The 18,683-nt window shown below is 47.6% G+C and overlaps 1 protein-coding gene across 1 annotated transcript in view; it reads left to right on the top strand.

The window, feature by feature from the left end:
* The window catches only part of LOC147099507 (paired box protein Pax-6-like), a 33,840-nt gene extending 15,535 nt beyond the window's left edge, over positions 1 to 18,305 (top strand). Inside the window, exons 3-8 of the mRNA XM_085969201.1 lie at positions 1,512 to 1,670; positions 6,624 to 6,706; positions 10,198 to 10,348; positions 11,709 to 11,806; positions 16,146 to 16,305; positions 18,220 to 18,305. Coding sequence (XP_085825327.1) covers positions 1,512 to 1,670; positions 6,624 to 6,706; positions 10,198 to 10,348; positions 11,709 to 11,806; positions 16,146 to 16,305; positions 18,220 to 18,305 — 737 coding nt within the window. The remainder of the gene's footprint in view (positions 1 to 1,511; positions 1,671 to 6,623; positions 6,707 to 10,197; positions 10,349 to 11,708; positions 11,807 to 16,145; positions 16,306 to 18,219) is intronic.
* The last annotated feature ends 378 nt before the right edge of the window (positions 18,306 to 18,683 follow it).

The raw sequence follows: 18,683 nt of genomic DNA, 5'->3' as shown, positions 1-18,683 counted from the left end.
AACTAAGGCCGCCTATTCCCACCTCCGTAACATCGCCCGTCTCCGCCCTTGCCTCAGCTCATCTGCTGCTGAAACCCTCATCCATGCCTTTGTTACCTCTAGACTTGACTATTCCAACACACTCCTGGCTGGCCTCCCGCATTCCACCCTACGTAAACTTGAGGTCATCCAAAACTCGGCTGCCCATGCCCTAACTCGCACCATTGGCTCCTGGTTAAGCAACACCTTGATTTCAAAATTCTCATCCTTGTTTTCAAATCCCTTCATGGCCTCGCCCTCTCTCTAACTCTGTAATCTCCTTCAGCCCCACAAACTCCTGAGATATCTGCGCTCCTCTAATTCTGCCCTCTTGAGCATCCCTGATTATAATCGCTCAACCATTGGCGGCCGTGCCTTCTGTTGCCTAGGCCCTAAGCTCTGGAATTCCCTGCCTAAACCTCTCCACCTCGCTACCTCTTTCCTCCTTTAAGACGCTCCTTAAAATCTACCTCTTTGACCAAGCTTTTGGTCACCTGCCCAAATTTCTCCTTATGTGGCTTGGTGTCAAATTTTTTGTCTTATAATACTCCTGTGCTGCGCCTTGGGACATTTTACTACGTTAAAGGTGCTATATAAATACAAGTTGTTGCTAGCTATTGGGCCTACACTACTACAATAGCATCTCGCTTTTCAGTTGTCCCAAACCCACGACTCTTCCGCCTAGAAGGACAAGGGCAGCAGGCGCATGGGAACACCACCACCTGTGAAGGAATAAGCCGTATAACATATTTAGAAAAATACACTATCCTATGAAAGTATTCTGGCTAGTGAGATAAGACAGTTGTTGACCATGAATAAATAACCTTATTGAAACAAGGTGCATGGCTCCAACAGGCTGACTTTTGGGAACAAAAACAATGGTTCACCCTGGATAAGGTGTTTTAATTTAAACTTCGTAAAGATGGCACCTAAGATAAGGAACATCTGCCCTCGTAAAGATGACATAAAATAGGGACACCTGCCCTTCACACCGTTTTATATGGTGAACCCAGAACACCTGGAGATGAGACAAGATTCTGGAATATTACAAGCTGATGGAGCAGTAAAAAATTGCAGAGGTCAGCAGAAAAATGAATAGGGATAATTGACTTGCATCAGCAGAAACTTTAAAGGAAATACCACTGAAAAAGGGTATAAATATTGAAGTTTCAAGTGAGATAGCAAAGTCGCTTTAATCGGGCAAAGCGATTCTTGGCTGCAGAGGTGCCTCTGTGGTCTACCACTCTTTGTACCTCGGGGATCAAAGGTATTTTGATATTGATGGATATCCTGTATAGAAAACTTTAAGAACTGTAATACTGCAGCGAAGTTAAGTTTTAAAAGTAAGATTCTCTGTTAATAGTAAGATCATATTTGCAGGGTCCTGCAGTCTCCCTCTCAAGGCCCAATATATTTTAGACGAGGTATATTTGCTTATCCTGAGGGCTGTGTGAGCTTTATGACACCGGCACTGTGCCCCTTTTCTCAAACAGACAGCTGCCAGCAGCTGGAGGTCAGAGGTGAAAATGGCAGTGGGGTCAACGTGAATGGTGAAGATTCCGACGAGTCCCAGATCCGACTCCAGCTTAAGCGGAAGCTCCAGCGAAACCGCACATCGTTCACTCAGGATCAGATCGAGGCGTTGGAGAAAGGTACCAACTGTCCTGGTAGAAATGAAGGCTGGGAATTTCCTTGGAGCTGCTCCAGCTCCGGAACTTCACCGTAACTTCGCCGGAAGGGCAGCAGAAATCCTGGTGGAGCTGGAGCGACGCTGAGGAAATTTCCGCCCAAGCTTTCGCTCAAAGTCATAAAGATACATGTTTGCCTCATCCTTTCTTTAAGTCTCTCATTCTTGCTTTTTCCTTATTCTCCCTACCTTCTTCCTTACTTCCTTACTTCTTTCCCCTGCCTACCTTCCTGCTGTCTTCTCTATAACTCTGTTTCTCAACCTCCCTCTTTCCCCACCTCTCATGCCTACCTTGCTATTGCAAAGACTCCCCTGCTTGTATCTTATCCCATGCAAAGTACTGCAACCCTGCTACCTATGTCCTGGATGACCTCTATTGGCTCCCTGTCCTCCACTGTATTGACTTGCAAAATCCCACCCACTCCTCTCTATTGACTCTGGTCTTCATTGCATTCCCCCGCCCTCCCTTCACCATTGGTGGCAGAACTTTTAGGCACCTTGCACCCGAGTTCGGGAATTCTTTCCTTCAACTTCTCCACCTTGCTATCTCGCTCTTCAAAAAGATATTCAAAACGTAGCACCTTCAGATAAAGGTTATGTTATATACACGGGACGCAGAAAGGCCATCGGGCTCGTAGGCACTCGCTCTGCTTCTTACTGGACTTGTCCCTGTATCCCACCCCTCCCCCCCCCCCCCCCCCACCTCTGGGAGAGACAAAGTAGCACAGTGACCTGTAGCCAGTTCAGCAAGCAATTAGGAAAGCAAATGGTATGTTGGCCTTTACTACAAGAGGATTTGAGTATAAGAGGAAAGATGTCTTGCTGCAATTATATAGGGCCCTGGTGAGACCACACCTGGAGTACTGTGTACAGTTTTGGTCTCCTTACCTAAGGAAGGATATACTTGCCATAGAGGGAGTGCAACAAAGATTCACCAGACTGGTTCCTGGGATGGGGGGATTGTCCTATGAGGAGAGATTGAGTAGACTAGGCCTATACTCTCTGGAGTTTAGAAGAATGAGAGGTGATCTCATTGAAACATACAAAATTCTTACAGGGCTTGACAGGGTAGATGCAGGGAGGATGTTTCCCCTGGCTGGGGAGTCTAGAACCAGGGGTCACAGTCTCAGAATAAGGGGTCAGCCATTTAGGACTGAGATGAGGAGAAATTTCTTCACTCAGAGGGTGGTGAATCTTTGGAATTCTCTACCCCAGAGGGCTGTGGAGGCTCAGTCGTTGAGTGTATTCAAGACAGAGATCGATAGATTTTTGGATATTAAGGGAATCAAGGGATATGGGGATGGTGCAGGAAAGTGGAGTTGAGGTCGAAGATCAGCCATGATCTCATTGAATGGCGGAGCAGGCTCGAGGGGCCGAATGGCCGACTCCTGCTCCTATTTCTTATGTTCTTATGAACAGCTGTCAAACGTTCTTCTCCGACTCTTCAAAGGCAATCAAGGAAGCTCCAGAGACCCCAACCCATTGATTATTACCTAAATATAAGTTACTGTGCATTGTTCTGTTCATTCTTAGTTTATCACGCAAGTTGAGTCTAGGAGTTGCCAATGCTCCAGGATTGCCCTGGAGTCTCCAGGAATTAAAGATTAATTTCCTGGACACGGCTGCGAGCAACCCAGGAGAAAAATCATAGACAAACGGTGCGGTTTAAAAAAATTTTTTTTGAACACCTTTGTTTATTAGTAATAAAAATATTGGAGATGGAGGAATGCAGGCTGTTTGATAGGGTGGGACGGTTGGAGGTCGGAGGTCGTGTGATGCAGCCTCCAGGAATACGTCACATCTGAGTTGGCAACTCGAGTTGAGTCAGGCTCAGATTGAAGTGCCCAGAGTAACGCCTCTTAATGTACCCCAGGCTGGCTGGCCAGCATTGCGTGTTTGGGTTTTGGCTGCAGTTAATTGACTCCCCACCCCCCCACCCCTCGCCCACTCTGAGGGTTACGAGTTCACCTCGACATGACATTTGACCTTCCTGTCACAGAGATGTTTCCATCAGCTCTTGGCCAGCCTTTTAAATGGAGCACCCCCCCAGAGTAGAGAGCTCCGTCTTCAGGATAGAGGGGGAAGGGGTACTGATGAGCTGGAGAAGAGCACCTCCTACTGACCAATCACTCTCCGAGTTTGAGGAGTGACCATGCCATCTGGAGGCGGCAGGGAGAGCTCCTATTGGGGAAACAAAATGTATGTTTGCATTTAAAATGCCTCATTTTAAAATTCTCATCCTTGTTTTCAAATCTCTCCATGGCCTCGCCCCTCCCTATCTCTGTAATCTCCTCCAGCCCCACAACCCTCTGAGATATTGCGCTCCTCTAATTCTGCCCTCTTGAGCATCCCTGATTATAATCGCTCCACCATTGGCGGCCATACCTTCTGTTGCCTGGGCCCTGAGCTCTGGAATTCCCTCCCTAAACCTCGCTACCTCTCTTTCCTCCTTTAAGACGCTCCTTAACACCTACCTCTTTGACCAAGCTTTTGGTCAACTGCCCTAATTTCTCCTTATGTGGCTTGGTGTCAAATTTTTTGCATAATGCTGGAGTGAGATGGGAATGGGAGATCACCCAACACCAACAGATCAATCTTGGATTGCATATTCTGATGCCCTTTATCACAGTGTTGTCTAATAGAAATCGCTGACCAGCCACAGTGTAGCTATGGCAATACCGTTTTAGCCACACGCACTAATTTTAGTAAAAAACGCCTTCCACGCAATACAGGTAAGCATACTTCACACGTATCTACTTTACAAGTGTGAAGTGATACATTTTGGTTGAAAGAATGAGGAGAGGACATCTAAACTAAAAGGTACAATCCTAAAGGGGGTGCACAAATAGAGAGACCTGGGGGTATGTGTGCACAAATCATTGAAGGTGGCAGGGCAGGTTGGGAAAGCAGTTAAAAAGGCTTACGGGATCCTGGGCTTCATGAATAGAGATATAGAGTACAAAAGTGTGGAAGTTATCATAAACCTGTATAAAACACTGGTTCGGCCCCAACTGGAGTATTGTGTCCAATTCTGGGCACCGCACTTTAGGAAGGATGTGAAGGCCTTAGAGAGGGTGCAGAAAAGATTTACGAGAATGATTCCAGGGATGAGGGACTTCAGTTACATGGATAGACTGGAGAAGCTGGGGTTGTTCTCCTTGGAGCAGAGAAGATTGAGAAGAGATTTGATAGAGGTGTTCAAAATCATGAGGGGTCGGGACAGAGTAGATGGAAACTGTTCCCATTGGCAGAAGGGTCGAGAACCAGAGGACACAGATTTAAGGTGATTGGCAAAAGAACCAAAGGTGATGCAAGAAAAAACTTTTTTACGCAGCGAGTGGTTTGGATCTGGGATGCACTGCCTGAAATGATGGTGGAGGCAGACTCAATCATGGCTTTCAAAAGGGAGTTGGATAAGTATCTGAAGGAAAGAAATGTGCAGGGCCAGGAGGAAAGGGCGGGGGAGTGGGACTAGCTGATGTGCTCGAACAGAGAGCCGGCACGGGCTCGACGGGCCGAATGGCCTTCTTCCGTGCTGTAACCATTCTATGATCTACCGCCATTCAGTAACCAAGGGAGTAAAGAAGCCACAGCGATCAAAAAAACACTTGCACACTCTGAGTTTCGTCTTATTGTTTTACCAACAAACGCACAAAAAGGTTAAAGTTCACACGCACCTGCCGTGCAACTCTGAGATCACACGCCCAACGACAGTGGCGTTTACTCATTTTTTATTTACTAAGCTAGAACGCAATTAGCCATATCTTGATTCCCAATTATCCACAAGGGGCTAATGGTTAATGTACTGAACAAAGCGGCTTTACCAGGGTTGCGAGCAGCCTGAAAGTGTACGAGTAATTCGAGACCTGCCATGAGGTGAGTGTGGCGCGCTCAGGAGGACCTCTGGTCACCGAAGCTCTCCACCACTGGGGGTTTTCCTCACCTCGTCTGGGTCTGTTGTAGACTCACTGATAGAGATTATTCGACAACTCCATTATCACATCTCAGGGGAACGGTAGCACAGTGGTTATGCTACTGGACTAGTAATCTGATGATCCATGAGTTCAAATCCCACCCAATTAAATAAAGCTGGAATTTAAAAAAAGCTAGCCTCAATATTGGATTGTCATTAAAAATCCATCTGGTTCACTAATGTCCTTTAGGGCAAGAAATCTGCCATCTCTTACCTGGTGACTCCAGACCCACAGTAATGTGGTTGACTCTTAACTGCTCTCTGAAATGGCCAAGCTGCTATGACAAAATCAGCACCCTGGGGAGTATCTTCACTGCAGCGGTTCAAGAAGGTGGCTCACCACCACCTTCTCGAGGGCAATTAAGGATGGGCAATAAATGCCGGCCTTGCCAGTGGCGCCCACATCGCATGAACAAATAAATCACATCATGCGACAACCAGGATTGTAGAAGGCGAACTAGATGGATCTTGGTCTTTTTGCATAAGAAATAGGAGCAGGAGTCGGCCATTCGGCCCCTCGGGCCTGCTCCGCCATTCAGTAAGATCATGTGGCTGATCATCGAGCTCCACTCCACCTTCCCACACTATCCCCGTATCCCTTGATTCCCTTAGTATCCAAAAATCTATTGATCTCTGCCTTGAATATACTCAACGACTCAGCCTCTCTGGAGTAGAGAATTCCGAAGATTCGCAACCCTTTGAGTGAAGAAATTTCTCCTCATCTCGGTACTAAATGACCGACCCCCTTTATTATTTGGTCTGGTAACTCCTGTGTTCCTATAATGCATCTGGATAGTATGGTGTGAGAGCGTGGGGAGTAGAGGGATGAGTTTCCCTGGTTTGAATGGCCTATTCTCACTCTCTTCACTTTCCTTATGTTAGTAACCAGTTTCAGCTTTCCAGCACTGAATATTGTCAACTTTCTTTTTCTTTTTTTTTGTGAAGAATTTGAACGAACTCACTACCCAGATGTCTTTGCCAGAGAAAGGTTAGCGGCTAAAATCGACCTGCCCGAAGCCAGAATACAGGTAACTGGAAAAGGGATGTGTCCGTGTCGGTATGAGTAACTCGAGGTTTCTATGGCCTAGAGTGCGACAAAATGAGGTTCCCTATAGCTTCTGAATCTGAGGCACTAAGGATGCTGTTGTGATTGGAGTTAACACACATTATTTGAATGGATGGAGCCAACTCTACTCTACATCTGACCTATGTTGTACCTGTTGATGTTTTACTATGTTAGAAGCATAATATGTTGTTGCGGTAACCCTCCCCTCGTTAGTAGTACCCTGTAACACAAGTGACTTGATCTCTGGAGACTGCTAGGAACATCGGAACAGGAGGAGGCCATTGAGCCCCTTGAGCCTGTTCCACCATTCAATGAGATCATGGCTGATCTGTGACCTAACTCCATCTACCCGCCATTGCCCCATATCCCCTAATACCTTTGGTTAACAGAAATTGTTGGATTGGAGAAGCACATTTTCATGAGTATAGAGAGATGCTGTTAGGTCTAGACTTAAAACTAAAAGCATGGATGTAGATTGACTCCCATTTTGAAATCTGCGGTGCTGGGATTGCAGGGTTCTGCCACTGTCCAAAAGGGGACTTCATTTTCACGGGGTCATGGGGAGGGGCCTCCAGGAGTGAGCCTTTGGCGGTTTGGGGGGCATATCTGTGGTGCAACTTGCCGAAGACCCTGGAAATGCTCGTGGTAGCTAGCTGGTCCCGGGGGCAAGGGAGTGCCAGGTCCCTCTGCCGGAGGAGGAATCAAGTTGCCTTGAGCAGTGCCCTTACAAAGGGGGCTTCGTCAACCCTCCACCCCACCCCCCCTCCCCCACCATCCCCCCTCACCAATATATTGCCAATCACCTTAATCTGTGTCCTCGGGTTACCGACCCTTCCACCACTGGAAGCATTTTCTCCTTATTTACTCCTGTTCATGATTTTGAACACCTCTATCAAATCTCCTCTTAACCTTCTCTGCTCTAAGCAGGACAACCCCAGTCTCTCCACATAGCTGAAGTCCTTCATCCCTGGTACCACCCGACCCCATCCCGCACCCAACCCGCCTCCATGCCAGTTTCAAAGGAGGCAGGTACCCGCCCCGCACTGGGACCCGCCTCCCCGAGGCGGGAAGGGGATTAGTGCCAATTAACTGCCTGTTAACAGGTAGTTAACAGGCAGTTTTTAGCCTAATCCCTATTTTTAATGTTGAGGTGTGGGATTCCCGACAGCTCCAAACCACGCCAAGTTAGCGAGGCGGGCCGTCGGGCTGAAGGGCTTGGAGGGGCCGAGATGTCCGGTGTTCAGGTGAGTGATGGGTGCATGAGTGCAAAGGTAAGTGTGTTTGGTGTGTTTAAAGTGTTTAAAGAAGTTTTACTTCCCTTTACTTCCCTTTACAGCCTTCCTTCCTTCAGGTCTCGGGAGTCCCTCATCTCACCGGCACAGAAAGCAGAATGGCTGCGAGCTGTCAAAAATTGCAGCATTCAGCTTTCAGTTCCGGGGAGATCTCTAAATCATCCTAAGAGGAAGGAATTAACTTAGAATACAGATTGTCAGTGTTTGGCAGCTTCAAAGAGCTGTCAAACGCTGATATTTCATTTGTCAAAAGGCCTTGACAGATGAAATTTCAATCTGTGACGTCACCTGTTGCCGGGTGGCCCTTAATTGGCCTGCTGAGCCCGCTGGGCAGGCTTAACAAGGTCAATCAAGTCAAAATCGCGTGGGTTGGCTAGAACTCGATGGAGGCGGGACTACAACCCCAAAAGTTGTAGTCCCGCCTACTACCCGACTCCTCAATGAAAATCCAGCCCCAGGTGTCCCTGCAACGATTGTACACTGGGCCTCAGAGTAGGATTCTCAATTTAGGGAGCCGAGTTTTGCGGTCATTTCAGTGACGCCACTGAGCTAATAGCCTGAGCCTGCCACATTGGTCCATGCCATTTTGGGGCTGATGTGTCTCTGATTTCCAATGAGCTTTGACTGGAGCTGTGGCAACAACCAAGATTATTAAGAAATCGAGGTGCATGTGGGTTTCCGCTTGTGCCTGTTGCTCCCCAGACACCTTATAACAAGGTGAAACAGTCACCAGCTGTCACAGAGCCGACACCAATCGATCTGGAGTTGGCTCCTTAGCCCCCCCATTGTTGAACACAGGAATTCTGCCTTGTTTCTCAGCCCCTGGCTCATTGGGGCACTTTCGTCTCTGAGCCAGAGGTTAGTGGGTTCAAGCTCCTTCTCCTTCTTAGGCAGTCCCTCGGAACCGAGGATGACTTGCTTCCACATTAAAAATGAGTTCTCAGGCGATTGATGATTCCAATGCGGGACCTACAGTCTCTGTCACAGGTGGGGCAGACGGTGGTTGAAGGGGCGGGTGGGTGGGGTGCTTGGGTTGACGTGCGCTCCTTGCGCTTAGCTTCCGCTTGCTCCCGGCGAAGAGACTCGAGGTGTTCGGCGCCTTCCCCGGATGCTTCTCCTCCACTCTGTGCAGTCTTGGGCCAGGGATTCCCAGGTGTCGGTGGGGATGTTGCACTTTTTTCAAGGAGGCTTTGAGGGGTGTCCTTGAAGCGTTTCCTCTGCCCACCTGGGGCTCTCTTGCCGTGCCGGAGCTCCGAGTAGAGCGCTTGTTTTGGGAGTCTCGTATCGGGCATGCGGACAATGTGACCCGTCCATCGGAGCTGATTGAGCGTGGTCAGAGCTTTGATGCTGGGGATGTTGGCCTGAGCGAGAACACCGACGTTGGTGCGCCTATCCTGCCAATGGATTTGCAGGATCTTGCAGAGGCAGCGTTGGTGGTACCTCTCCAGTGCTTGGAGGTGCCTGCTGTACATGGTCCATGTCTTTGAGGCATACAGCAGGGCGGGTATCACTGCTGCTCTGTAGACCATGAGCTTAGTGCCGGGTTTGAGACCGTGGTCTTCAAACACTCTCTTCCTCAGGCTCCACTCTAGAGACTGGAGCACATAATCTAAGCTGCTGCTTCTGTACAGTATGGAGGGAGTGCTGCACTGTCGGAAGTGCCGCCTTTTTGTTGAGACGTTAAACTGAGGCCTTCGTCTGCTCTCTCAGGTGGATGTAAAAGATCCCACTATTTGCAGAAGAGCAGGGGTCCTGGCCAATATATAACCCTCAATCAACATCATTTAAACAGATTATCTGGTTATTGTCTCATTGCTGTTTGTGGGACTTTGCTGTGCGCAAATTGGCTGCCACATATCGTACTTTTCAACAGTGACTACACTTCAAAAGTACTTTATTGGCTGTAAAGCGCTTCAAGATGTCCTGAGGCTGTAAAAGTATAAATGAAAGTCTTTCTTCTTTTGGTATTGACACACTATTCCTGGCCGTCCTCCCTTATTAACCGGACAAATTGACAACTTCTCTGCTGTCCGGAGTATGCTATTTTTAATATATGAATTCAATAGCGTTTTGCCTTATTATCATCTTTCTTAAAACCCCTTGACACTTACTACCCACCTGGGCCTTGCTGCATTTTCTTTTTCTCTTTCTCACGCTCAAGGTATGGTTTTCAAATCGCCGCGCCAAGTGGAGGAGGGAAGAGAAACTCCGCAATCAAAGGAGGCAGGCATGTAGCGGCTCGAGTCACGTCCCCATCAACAGCAGCTTCTCGCCAACGCTTTATCAGTCGCTCCCGCAGCCCGCAACCTCAGGTCATTATAACGGAACTGGGCCTATTGAACGCTTCTCTGATCCCGGAAGACTATTTTTAAAAATTCTCTCCCCTTTTTTTTTCTCCCCCATTTCCCCCCCCCCCCCCACCACCACCGTCTTTCAGCTGAGACCTTAAACCGAGGTCCCCGTCTGCCCTCTCGGGCGGACATAAAAGATCCCATGGGCACTATGACATGAATCAGGCATTCATGAAAGAAAGACTTATGAAGTAATACTGAGCGGCCTACGGGTGGTGCTGTCCAGGGAGAGTATAAATACTCGGGCACGGGCCCAGCTTGCGCAGGACATTCTTTAACAGGAACTAGTGAAGGACACAACTAGACCTCCATGTTGTAAAACAGTTGATTAAAGCTTTGTTTAACACTTAGACCAAGTGCCTAGTAGTTTTCTTACGTCAAACTATTTTGAAGAAGAGCAGGGGTGTTCTCCCCGGTGTCCTGGGCCAATATTTATCCCTCAATCAACATCACTAAAAATCAGATAATCGGTCATTATCACATTGCTGTTTGTGGGAGCTTGCTGTGTGCAAATTGGCTGCCGCGTTTTCTACATGACAACAGTGACTACACTTCAAAAGTACTTCATTGGCTGTAAATTGCTTTGGGACGTCCTGAGGTTGTGAAAGGCGCCATATAAATGCAAGTCTTTCTTTCTCTCCCTTCTCCCGAGCTACTGACGCTTGCTGGGGTCCAGCTCCACACAGGGGTGTAGCTATGAGTTTGTAATTTGTTCCCCCCTGCCGCCTATCCCCGCACTCTACAAAATGTTGTCCCCTAGGATCGCTGTCTCTTCTAGACCGTTGTCTCTTTACCCACCCCCACAGCCATTACCCCTCCCGTTACTATGTGTCCTTGGGACTTGGGCCTTGACACCAATCTTGCAGCATTGTCCCATGTGCTGCCTCCTATTCTCCGGGTAAAAGGATGAAAAAGTAGTTTCAAAAAATGATCTTCCAAATCTCTATGTGGAGCTGGAATGAATTGGAAAGAAATTGCCACTGCCTTCTGAAGCCCCTGGCTTTACAGGCACTGGGTGCCCCTTACAACCACGGCCAAATATTCACGTTTGAGCCAAAATAGTCCAGTTCGACGGGCTATTTGACCTTGGGGGGCGGCATCACAGCCAAGCCCTACCTTGTCCACGCCCAGCACCCTTACCTCTGCACTTCCCAGCAGATATCACTACATGGCGATTGGGCACAGGAATCCTGGGTGGCTTCTTCCCTCCGTCATCCAAGAATGGCGATGCCCATGGCGCCGCCCCCAACTCCTGCCCCTGCTGAAGTCGGTTCAGTCGGTTAACGTGAGGTGTTATTGACGTTATTTTTATTCTCTTCAGGACCGATGTTGGGCAGAAACGACGCCGCTCTCACAAACAGTTACAGTGGGCTTCCACCGATGCCAGCCTTTGCCATGGCAAATAATCTCCCGCTGCAGGTAAGATCTACCAAGGTGGGAGTGGGATGGTAATGTGTGGAGGCACCACTTGCAGCAGATTGTATGCAATGCCAGCTTAGCTCAGTTGGTAGCAATGTTGACCCTTGAGTGAGAACGACGGGGGCTCGTGCCCCACTCCAGGATTTACCGCGCAATCTAGGTTTGACACCTCAGCGCAGTAACTGAGAATGCATCATTGTCTGTAGTTCTGTCCTTTGGGTGAAATGTTAAAACCAAGGCCACGTCTGACTGAGGTTCAAGTGAACCCTAAAAGATCCACTATTTTAGGAAGAGTAGGGAGTTCCCCTGGTGTCCTAGCCTCCCTTAACCAACACCACCGAAAACAGGTTACTTGGTCATTTTTCTCATTGTTTGTGGGCTTTTGCTGTATGCAGATTGGCTGCTGTGTTTGCCTACAAACTATTCACTGCACTTCATAAAGCAACTCTTTGGTTGTGAAGTGCTTTGGGACATCTTGAGGATATGAACATGCCCTATATATTGATCAGGACATCGTGTCCTATATAATGATCAGGACATCATCATCATGATCTATATAATGATCAGGACATCGTGATCTATATAATGATCAGGACATCATGCTCTATATAATGATCAGGACATCGTGCCCTATATAATGATCAGGACATCGTGATCTATATAATGATCAGGACATCGTGATCTATATAATGATCAGGACATCGTGATCTATATAATGATCAGGACATCGTGCCCTATATAATGATCAGGACATCGTGCTCTATATAATGATCAGGACATCGTGCCCTGTATAATGATCAGGACTTCATGATCTATATAATGATCAGGACATCGTGCCCTATATAATGATCAGGACATCGTGCCCTATATAATGATCAGGACATCGTGCCCTATATAATGATCAGGACATCGTGCCCTATATAATGATCAGGTCATCGTGCCCTATATAATGATCAGGACACCGTGCCCTATGTAATGATCAGGACATCGTGCCCTATATAATGATCAGGACATCGTGCCCTATATAATGATCAGGACATCGTGCCCTATATAATGATCAGGACATCGTGCCCTATATAATGATCAGGACATCGTGCCCTATATAATGATCAGGACATCGTGCCCTATATAATGATCAGGACATCGTGCCCTATATAATGATCAGGACATCGTGCCCTATATAATGATCAGGACATCATGATCTATATAATGATCAGGACATCGTGCCCTATATAATGATCAGGACATCGTGCCCTATATAATGATCAGGACATCGTGCCCTATATAATGATCAGGACATCGTGCCCTATATAATGATCAGGACATCGTGATCTATATAATGATCAGGACATCGTGATCTATATAATGATCAGGACATCGTGCCCTATATAATGATCAGGACATCGTGCCCTATATAATGATCGGGACATCGTGCCCTATATAATGATCAGGACATCGTGCCCTATATAATGATCAGGACATCGTGCCCTATATAATGATCAGGACATCGTGCCCTATGTAATGATCAGGACATCGTGCCCTATGTAATGATCAAGACATCGTGCCCTATATAATGATCAGGACATCGTGCCCTATATAATGATCAGGACATCGTGCCCTATATAATGATCAGGACATCGTGCCCTATATAATGATCAGGATATGACCATGTAATATAAAGACAAGGGGGGGGAAATTTGCAGCTCCCCAAAAAAGTTAGCACCCCTCCGCTGGAAATTCAGTAGTAGTGCCCCAAGCAGGAGGCAGGGTGCTACTGGAAGCGCTCCACCTCCTCCTTGAGCCGCTACTACTGTAGGGGGGCATCCAATACCTGGTTTACGGTAATGTTATTCCTTTACCTGGTTTACGGTAATTTACCTTGTCAGGCTGCCTTTTTGCCACTGCACTTTGACCGGCTCCAATCAGCGGTTTCGAATTGCTAAACCCCTCCTTCCAGTTCTGACTGGAGGAACTTATAATTGATGATATATTAAAACAGACAAATGGTCTGGATGCAAGAAAGTCAAACTTTATTAAAACTAAGAAACTACACCACACAATCTTGTAATCACGGTAAAATTGCTTAAATAGGAGAGGGAAAAAACGGACACAACGAGGGAAATCGACTAAAATACAATTCTAACGAAATCCCCACTTTACTCCCACCCCTAAGCCTATCCTAAGTTGCCTTGTGGAAGGCCAGAAATATATATGCTCACCACTGCAGTGTCAGCTCCGTGTCCCACGAGATCTTCACTGTCCTGAAGTAAAGAAACACCCCAGTGTTTTAAAAGTAAACTGCTGGTGTTCTTACTTCTTCAGACAGACTCCCACACTGTAGAGGGCACATGGAGGCAAGCCAGAGAGAGAGAGATGCCTCTGAGAAGCTATCTCTTATACCCCAGTTTTGGGGCCGAAGTGTTCCCACCCAAATCCGGAAGTTTCTGGGCTAAAACAAAATCCAACTGTCCCCATTGTCCATTAATGGGTAATTCAAACCCATTCATTTTAAACTGTTCCCGTCCTCAGTTTAAGTGTTTCTTTTCAAATGTCTGTGCTGAGCCTTCTAACCATCTCCATTCACCCTGATGGGTTTTGAATGGAGTTGTATTACTATGTAAACAGAAACCCATTATCTTGTAGTCACTGAAACCACAGTCAATTGGTTTAATCCCTTGTGCAAACATCCTTGTAGCAGTTTCTGTAAACAAACATCGATTGTCTCTGCAGGGAGGGGAAACTCCCCTTTTGATTGACAGAATTTGACTGCCGTTGCTTCACAGACACAGAAAGCTGCTTCCAGGCCCTTTGTCCTTGGCCACGCAGTCTGATGGCCATTTTATCCCTGGGCAATTTACCAAACTCAAGAGTACCTTTTTTTAATAAAAATGCACTGTCTTAAGGTGTGCGATTTTTTTACAAAGTTCTTTGATTCCAGTGTTGTCCAAGTGCTGCCTAGCTTAACGCAGCCTTCTTGCGGTTCTGGGTATGTTTTAATACATTGTCCAACCCAGAGACAATTTAAATCACACAAAGTCTTCGTCCACGATGTGGATTAATATTTCCCGATCTTCAGGGGCTGAGGGGATTTTGCGAACTCCTACACTACTGAAGATCATGGCGCTACGTGCAACAGCGCCACACGCGGTGGCAAGTAGCGCTGTGTCATTGCAGGCCTCCCTCCCCTGATTAAAGGGGAGGGTCCTAGCACTGCACGCACCGGGGTCCTGCTGGACCACTGCGGAGCGGGGTGCCATGAAAACAGCCCGGCACTCAAGAGGAGTGCCGGGCTGAGCGATCGTGGCTGGCACTCCGCAAAAAAAAGGGATAGGGGGCAGGTGCTGGCAGTCGGCCCCCAAAAAATGGCCGCCTGACACCTGCCCTTTAAGTAGCGCCACCGCCGCTGCCAAACCGCCCCCCCTGACCCTGTCGGACCTATCGTGCAGCGATAGGTCAGTAGGCGCAAGGGAAGTTTGCGGCCGGCGGTGTAGCGCCGCGTGGTTCTACCGGCTACCGCTGCCACTAACCTCCCCCTGAATTTCGCGGGAGGCATCAGCGGCGCCGCACCCGGGTGCTAGGGGATTTGCGCCCCGTTGGCGCCCCCCCGGGAGGCACAAATCAACCCAATTTTTCCCCTAAGTTCTTTCTTTTGGAATTTCCACAGGATTCCTTCAATCTCCCGTTGTAACTTTGGCGGAAGGTCGGTGAAACTCCTGGAGAAATGGTGTAAATGGACGAAAATGGCCATTTACCTGCTTCCTCCTGGGGATCTGCTGAGTTTCTGCCAGAGTTATGGCAGGAGATCAGGAGTCCCCTGGTGGTGGGAGAGGGGTGGGGGGTGCGGGCAAGAGTTTTGTTTAACTGAGGCTAACAAACCAAAATCAGCCACTTCTCAGAAGGACTGCGAAATCCTACAAGGAGGTTCCGCTGTTTTGAGATGGGACCGATACCTAATTTTACTCTCTCTCCCTCCATCCATTTCCCTCATCCACTCCTTCTGTCACATTCTTACATTCTTACTTTGCAGCAGTGACTGCACTTCAAAAAGTACTTTCTCTTTTTCTCTCTCTTACACAGAATTACATAGAATATACAGCATACAGGCCATTCGGCCCAACCAGCCCATGCTGGCATTTATGCTCCACTCGAGCCTCCTCCCATCCTTCCTCTTCTAACTCTATCCTTCTATTCCATTCTCCCTCATGTACTTATCTAGCTTAAAGGCATCTGTGCTATTCGCCTCAACTACTCCATGCGGTAGCGAGTTTTGGGTCTGCGTTCGGCGGTCTCTCTAAGGGTGGTCTTCAAGAGAGACGTTTCACTATCTTCTGTCTTTCAGCAATCTGTCCAGCCGGTTCCAGGTCAAACCTCCTCGTATTCTTGCATGATTCCGGCCAGCCCATCCGTCAGCGTGCGGAGCTACGACACGTACACTCCTGCGCACATGCAGCCGCACCTGAACTCGCAGTCCCTGGCTTCAACAGGAGCCTCCTCTACAGGTGAGGCTGGTGAGTCGCATGCAGCAAATGTGATGAGTAAGAGTGTGCCGACTCTCGCCGGGGTTCAATTGTGCGGCGCCAGCGCAGTCGCAGGTCCCCTCCCCCAAAGTGAGAACCCAAGATCACTAAGTCAATCGTAGCAATCCTACTCCTGCCCTAGCGTGGTCAGTTAGGTGGCAGCTGTGGATCAGCGCTCTCACCTCTGAGTCAAAAGGTTGTGGGTTCAAGTCCCACTCCAGGCTTGAAGCACATAACCTGATCTCACACTCCAGTGTGGTACTGAGGGAGAGATGAGACATTAAACTCAAGCGTGCCCTCTCAGGTGAATGTAAAGGATGCCAAGGCACTATTCCAAAAAAGAGCAGGGGAGTTCTCCCCGGTGCCCCGGCCAATATTTATCCTCAACCAACATCACTAAAACAGATTATCTGTTACTGTTTGTGGGAGCTTGCTGTGCACAAGTTGGCTGTTGCGTTTCCTACATTACAACAGTGACTACACTTCAGAAGTACTCCATTAGCTGTAAAGCTCTTTGAGACGTCCCGAGGTCATGAAAGGTGCTATATAAATGTAAATCTTTCTTGCTATACAGACAAGGCTCAAACTTGGGACCCGTGATCTGAATGGCTGCGTTTACTTATTCAGCTGTGGGAGGAGCCTCAATAAATGTCTTTATGGAGCGTGTCATTGAGTGGTAGAGCAAGCCTTTGTTCTGTGGTTATGTACATGCTGAAGTAGGGAGGCTGTGAGCTTCTACAAAGGGGTGGAAAAGGCAAATAAAGGGAAGTGTCTATTGACACAACTGTGTCAGAGAATGAGTTGCACTGTGTCAGCCAGTGAGTTGGAGGCAGGCAGGGCTTATGGCAGGACTCACAGCAAACAGCCTATTTTACAGCAAACAAAGTCTATGTACTCAACAAACAGAGTCTGTTTAAACAGCGCACTACAGCAAACAGTCTACAGAGTTTATTTAAACAGCGCAGTACAGCAAACCGTCTACAGAGTCTGTTTAAACAACACACTACAGCAAACAGTCTACAGAGTCTACTTAAACAGTGCAGTACAGCAAACAGTCTACGGAGTCTGTTTAAACAACACACTACAGCAAACAGTCTACAGAGTCTATTTATGAAGTGTCTCTATGAACTACAGCAAACGAACTAATGACTAAAACTACAGCAACATATCCCGAATAAAGCAGGGTGATTTCTCCAGCAGAATGCAGTGAGTGGAGGATAGCTAGTTAATACAGGCTACTCTTACTCACCTCCTGGTGGCTGGCAGCATAGAAGATGTGGGTTAGGACACAGTTAGGGTATGGTGTGCAATTCTGGGCATCGTATTAGAGGAAGGATATTGAAGCCATATAAAGGGATCAGTGAAGATTCCCTAGAACCTAGGTAATAGAGAGGCTCAAAAAAACTGGGGCTGTTTTCACCGGAACAGAGAAAGTTAAGAAGGTGGGGGGGGGGGCAGGGGAACAAATAGAGTTTTTCGAAATCAAGGCTTTGAGGCAGGAAATAATAAAAGATTGTAACCAGAGGACATGGATGAAGGTAATTGGTAAAAGAACCAGAGGGGAGAAAAAGAGAATTTCTTTACTCAGCCAGTTGTTGTGATCTGGAACGCGCTGCCTGAAAGGGCGGTGGAAGCAGATTCAATAGTAACTTTCAAAAGGGAATTGGATAAATACTTGAAGGGGAAAAACTTGCAGGGCTATGGGGACAGAGCAGGGGAGTGGGAGAGCTCTTTCAAAGAGCTGGCACAGGCACAAGGTTGATGAAAGGGGATCAAATTCAGGATGATTGTCGAAAAAACAAAGGGAGAAATTAGAACAAGTTTTTCTTCACACACAGCAATGTCACTGGAGAACTTATTTATTTTTATTTTTCCGTATTTTATCTTTCTCCACAGGACTTATCTCCCCTGGAGTGTCGGTCCCAGTTCAGGTTCCTGGAGGTGATCAAGACATGGCTCAGTATTGGCCCAGGCTGCAGTAAGGAGGGGGGGCGGGGGTGTGTGCAGGGGGGAAACGGAACAGAAAAAGGAGACCATCGCATTTGAGATGAAGCCAGATTCTGCCTACGGTGTCTCAGAGGTGCCAATGTAATATGAATCCACCCTATCGAATTAAGTGGGACTCGGTCGGTGTAACAGCGATGACTGACAGTCTGTTAATTTAACTCGTGCTAACAATTCTGCTATTTTTGCTTTCTTTAGAAAAAAAAGGGAATTTAATCGGAGCCTGTTACCATGCAGTTAGACGATCTTTGAAATCTCCAACATAAAGATGCCAGATCTGTGGTTTTGAGGGCTCCCACATTATGTGAAGCTGAAAACCATACTGGGGCAGAATAGGACTGGGCGGAGGGAGGGAC

Source organism: Somniosus microcephalus, chromosome 28 (assembly GCF_052327205.1).
Source record: "Somniosus microcephalus isolate GS21.2 chromosome 28, FLI_Smic_1.0, whole genome shotgun sequence".
NCBI classification, from domain to species: Eukaryota; Metazoa; Chordata; class Chondrichthyes; order Squaliformes; family Somniosidae; genus Somniosus; species Somniosus microcephalus.
The sequence above is the reverse complement of the archived record's forward strand: the minus strand, read 5'-3'. Positions and strand labels throughout refer to the sequence as shown.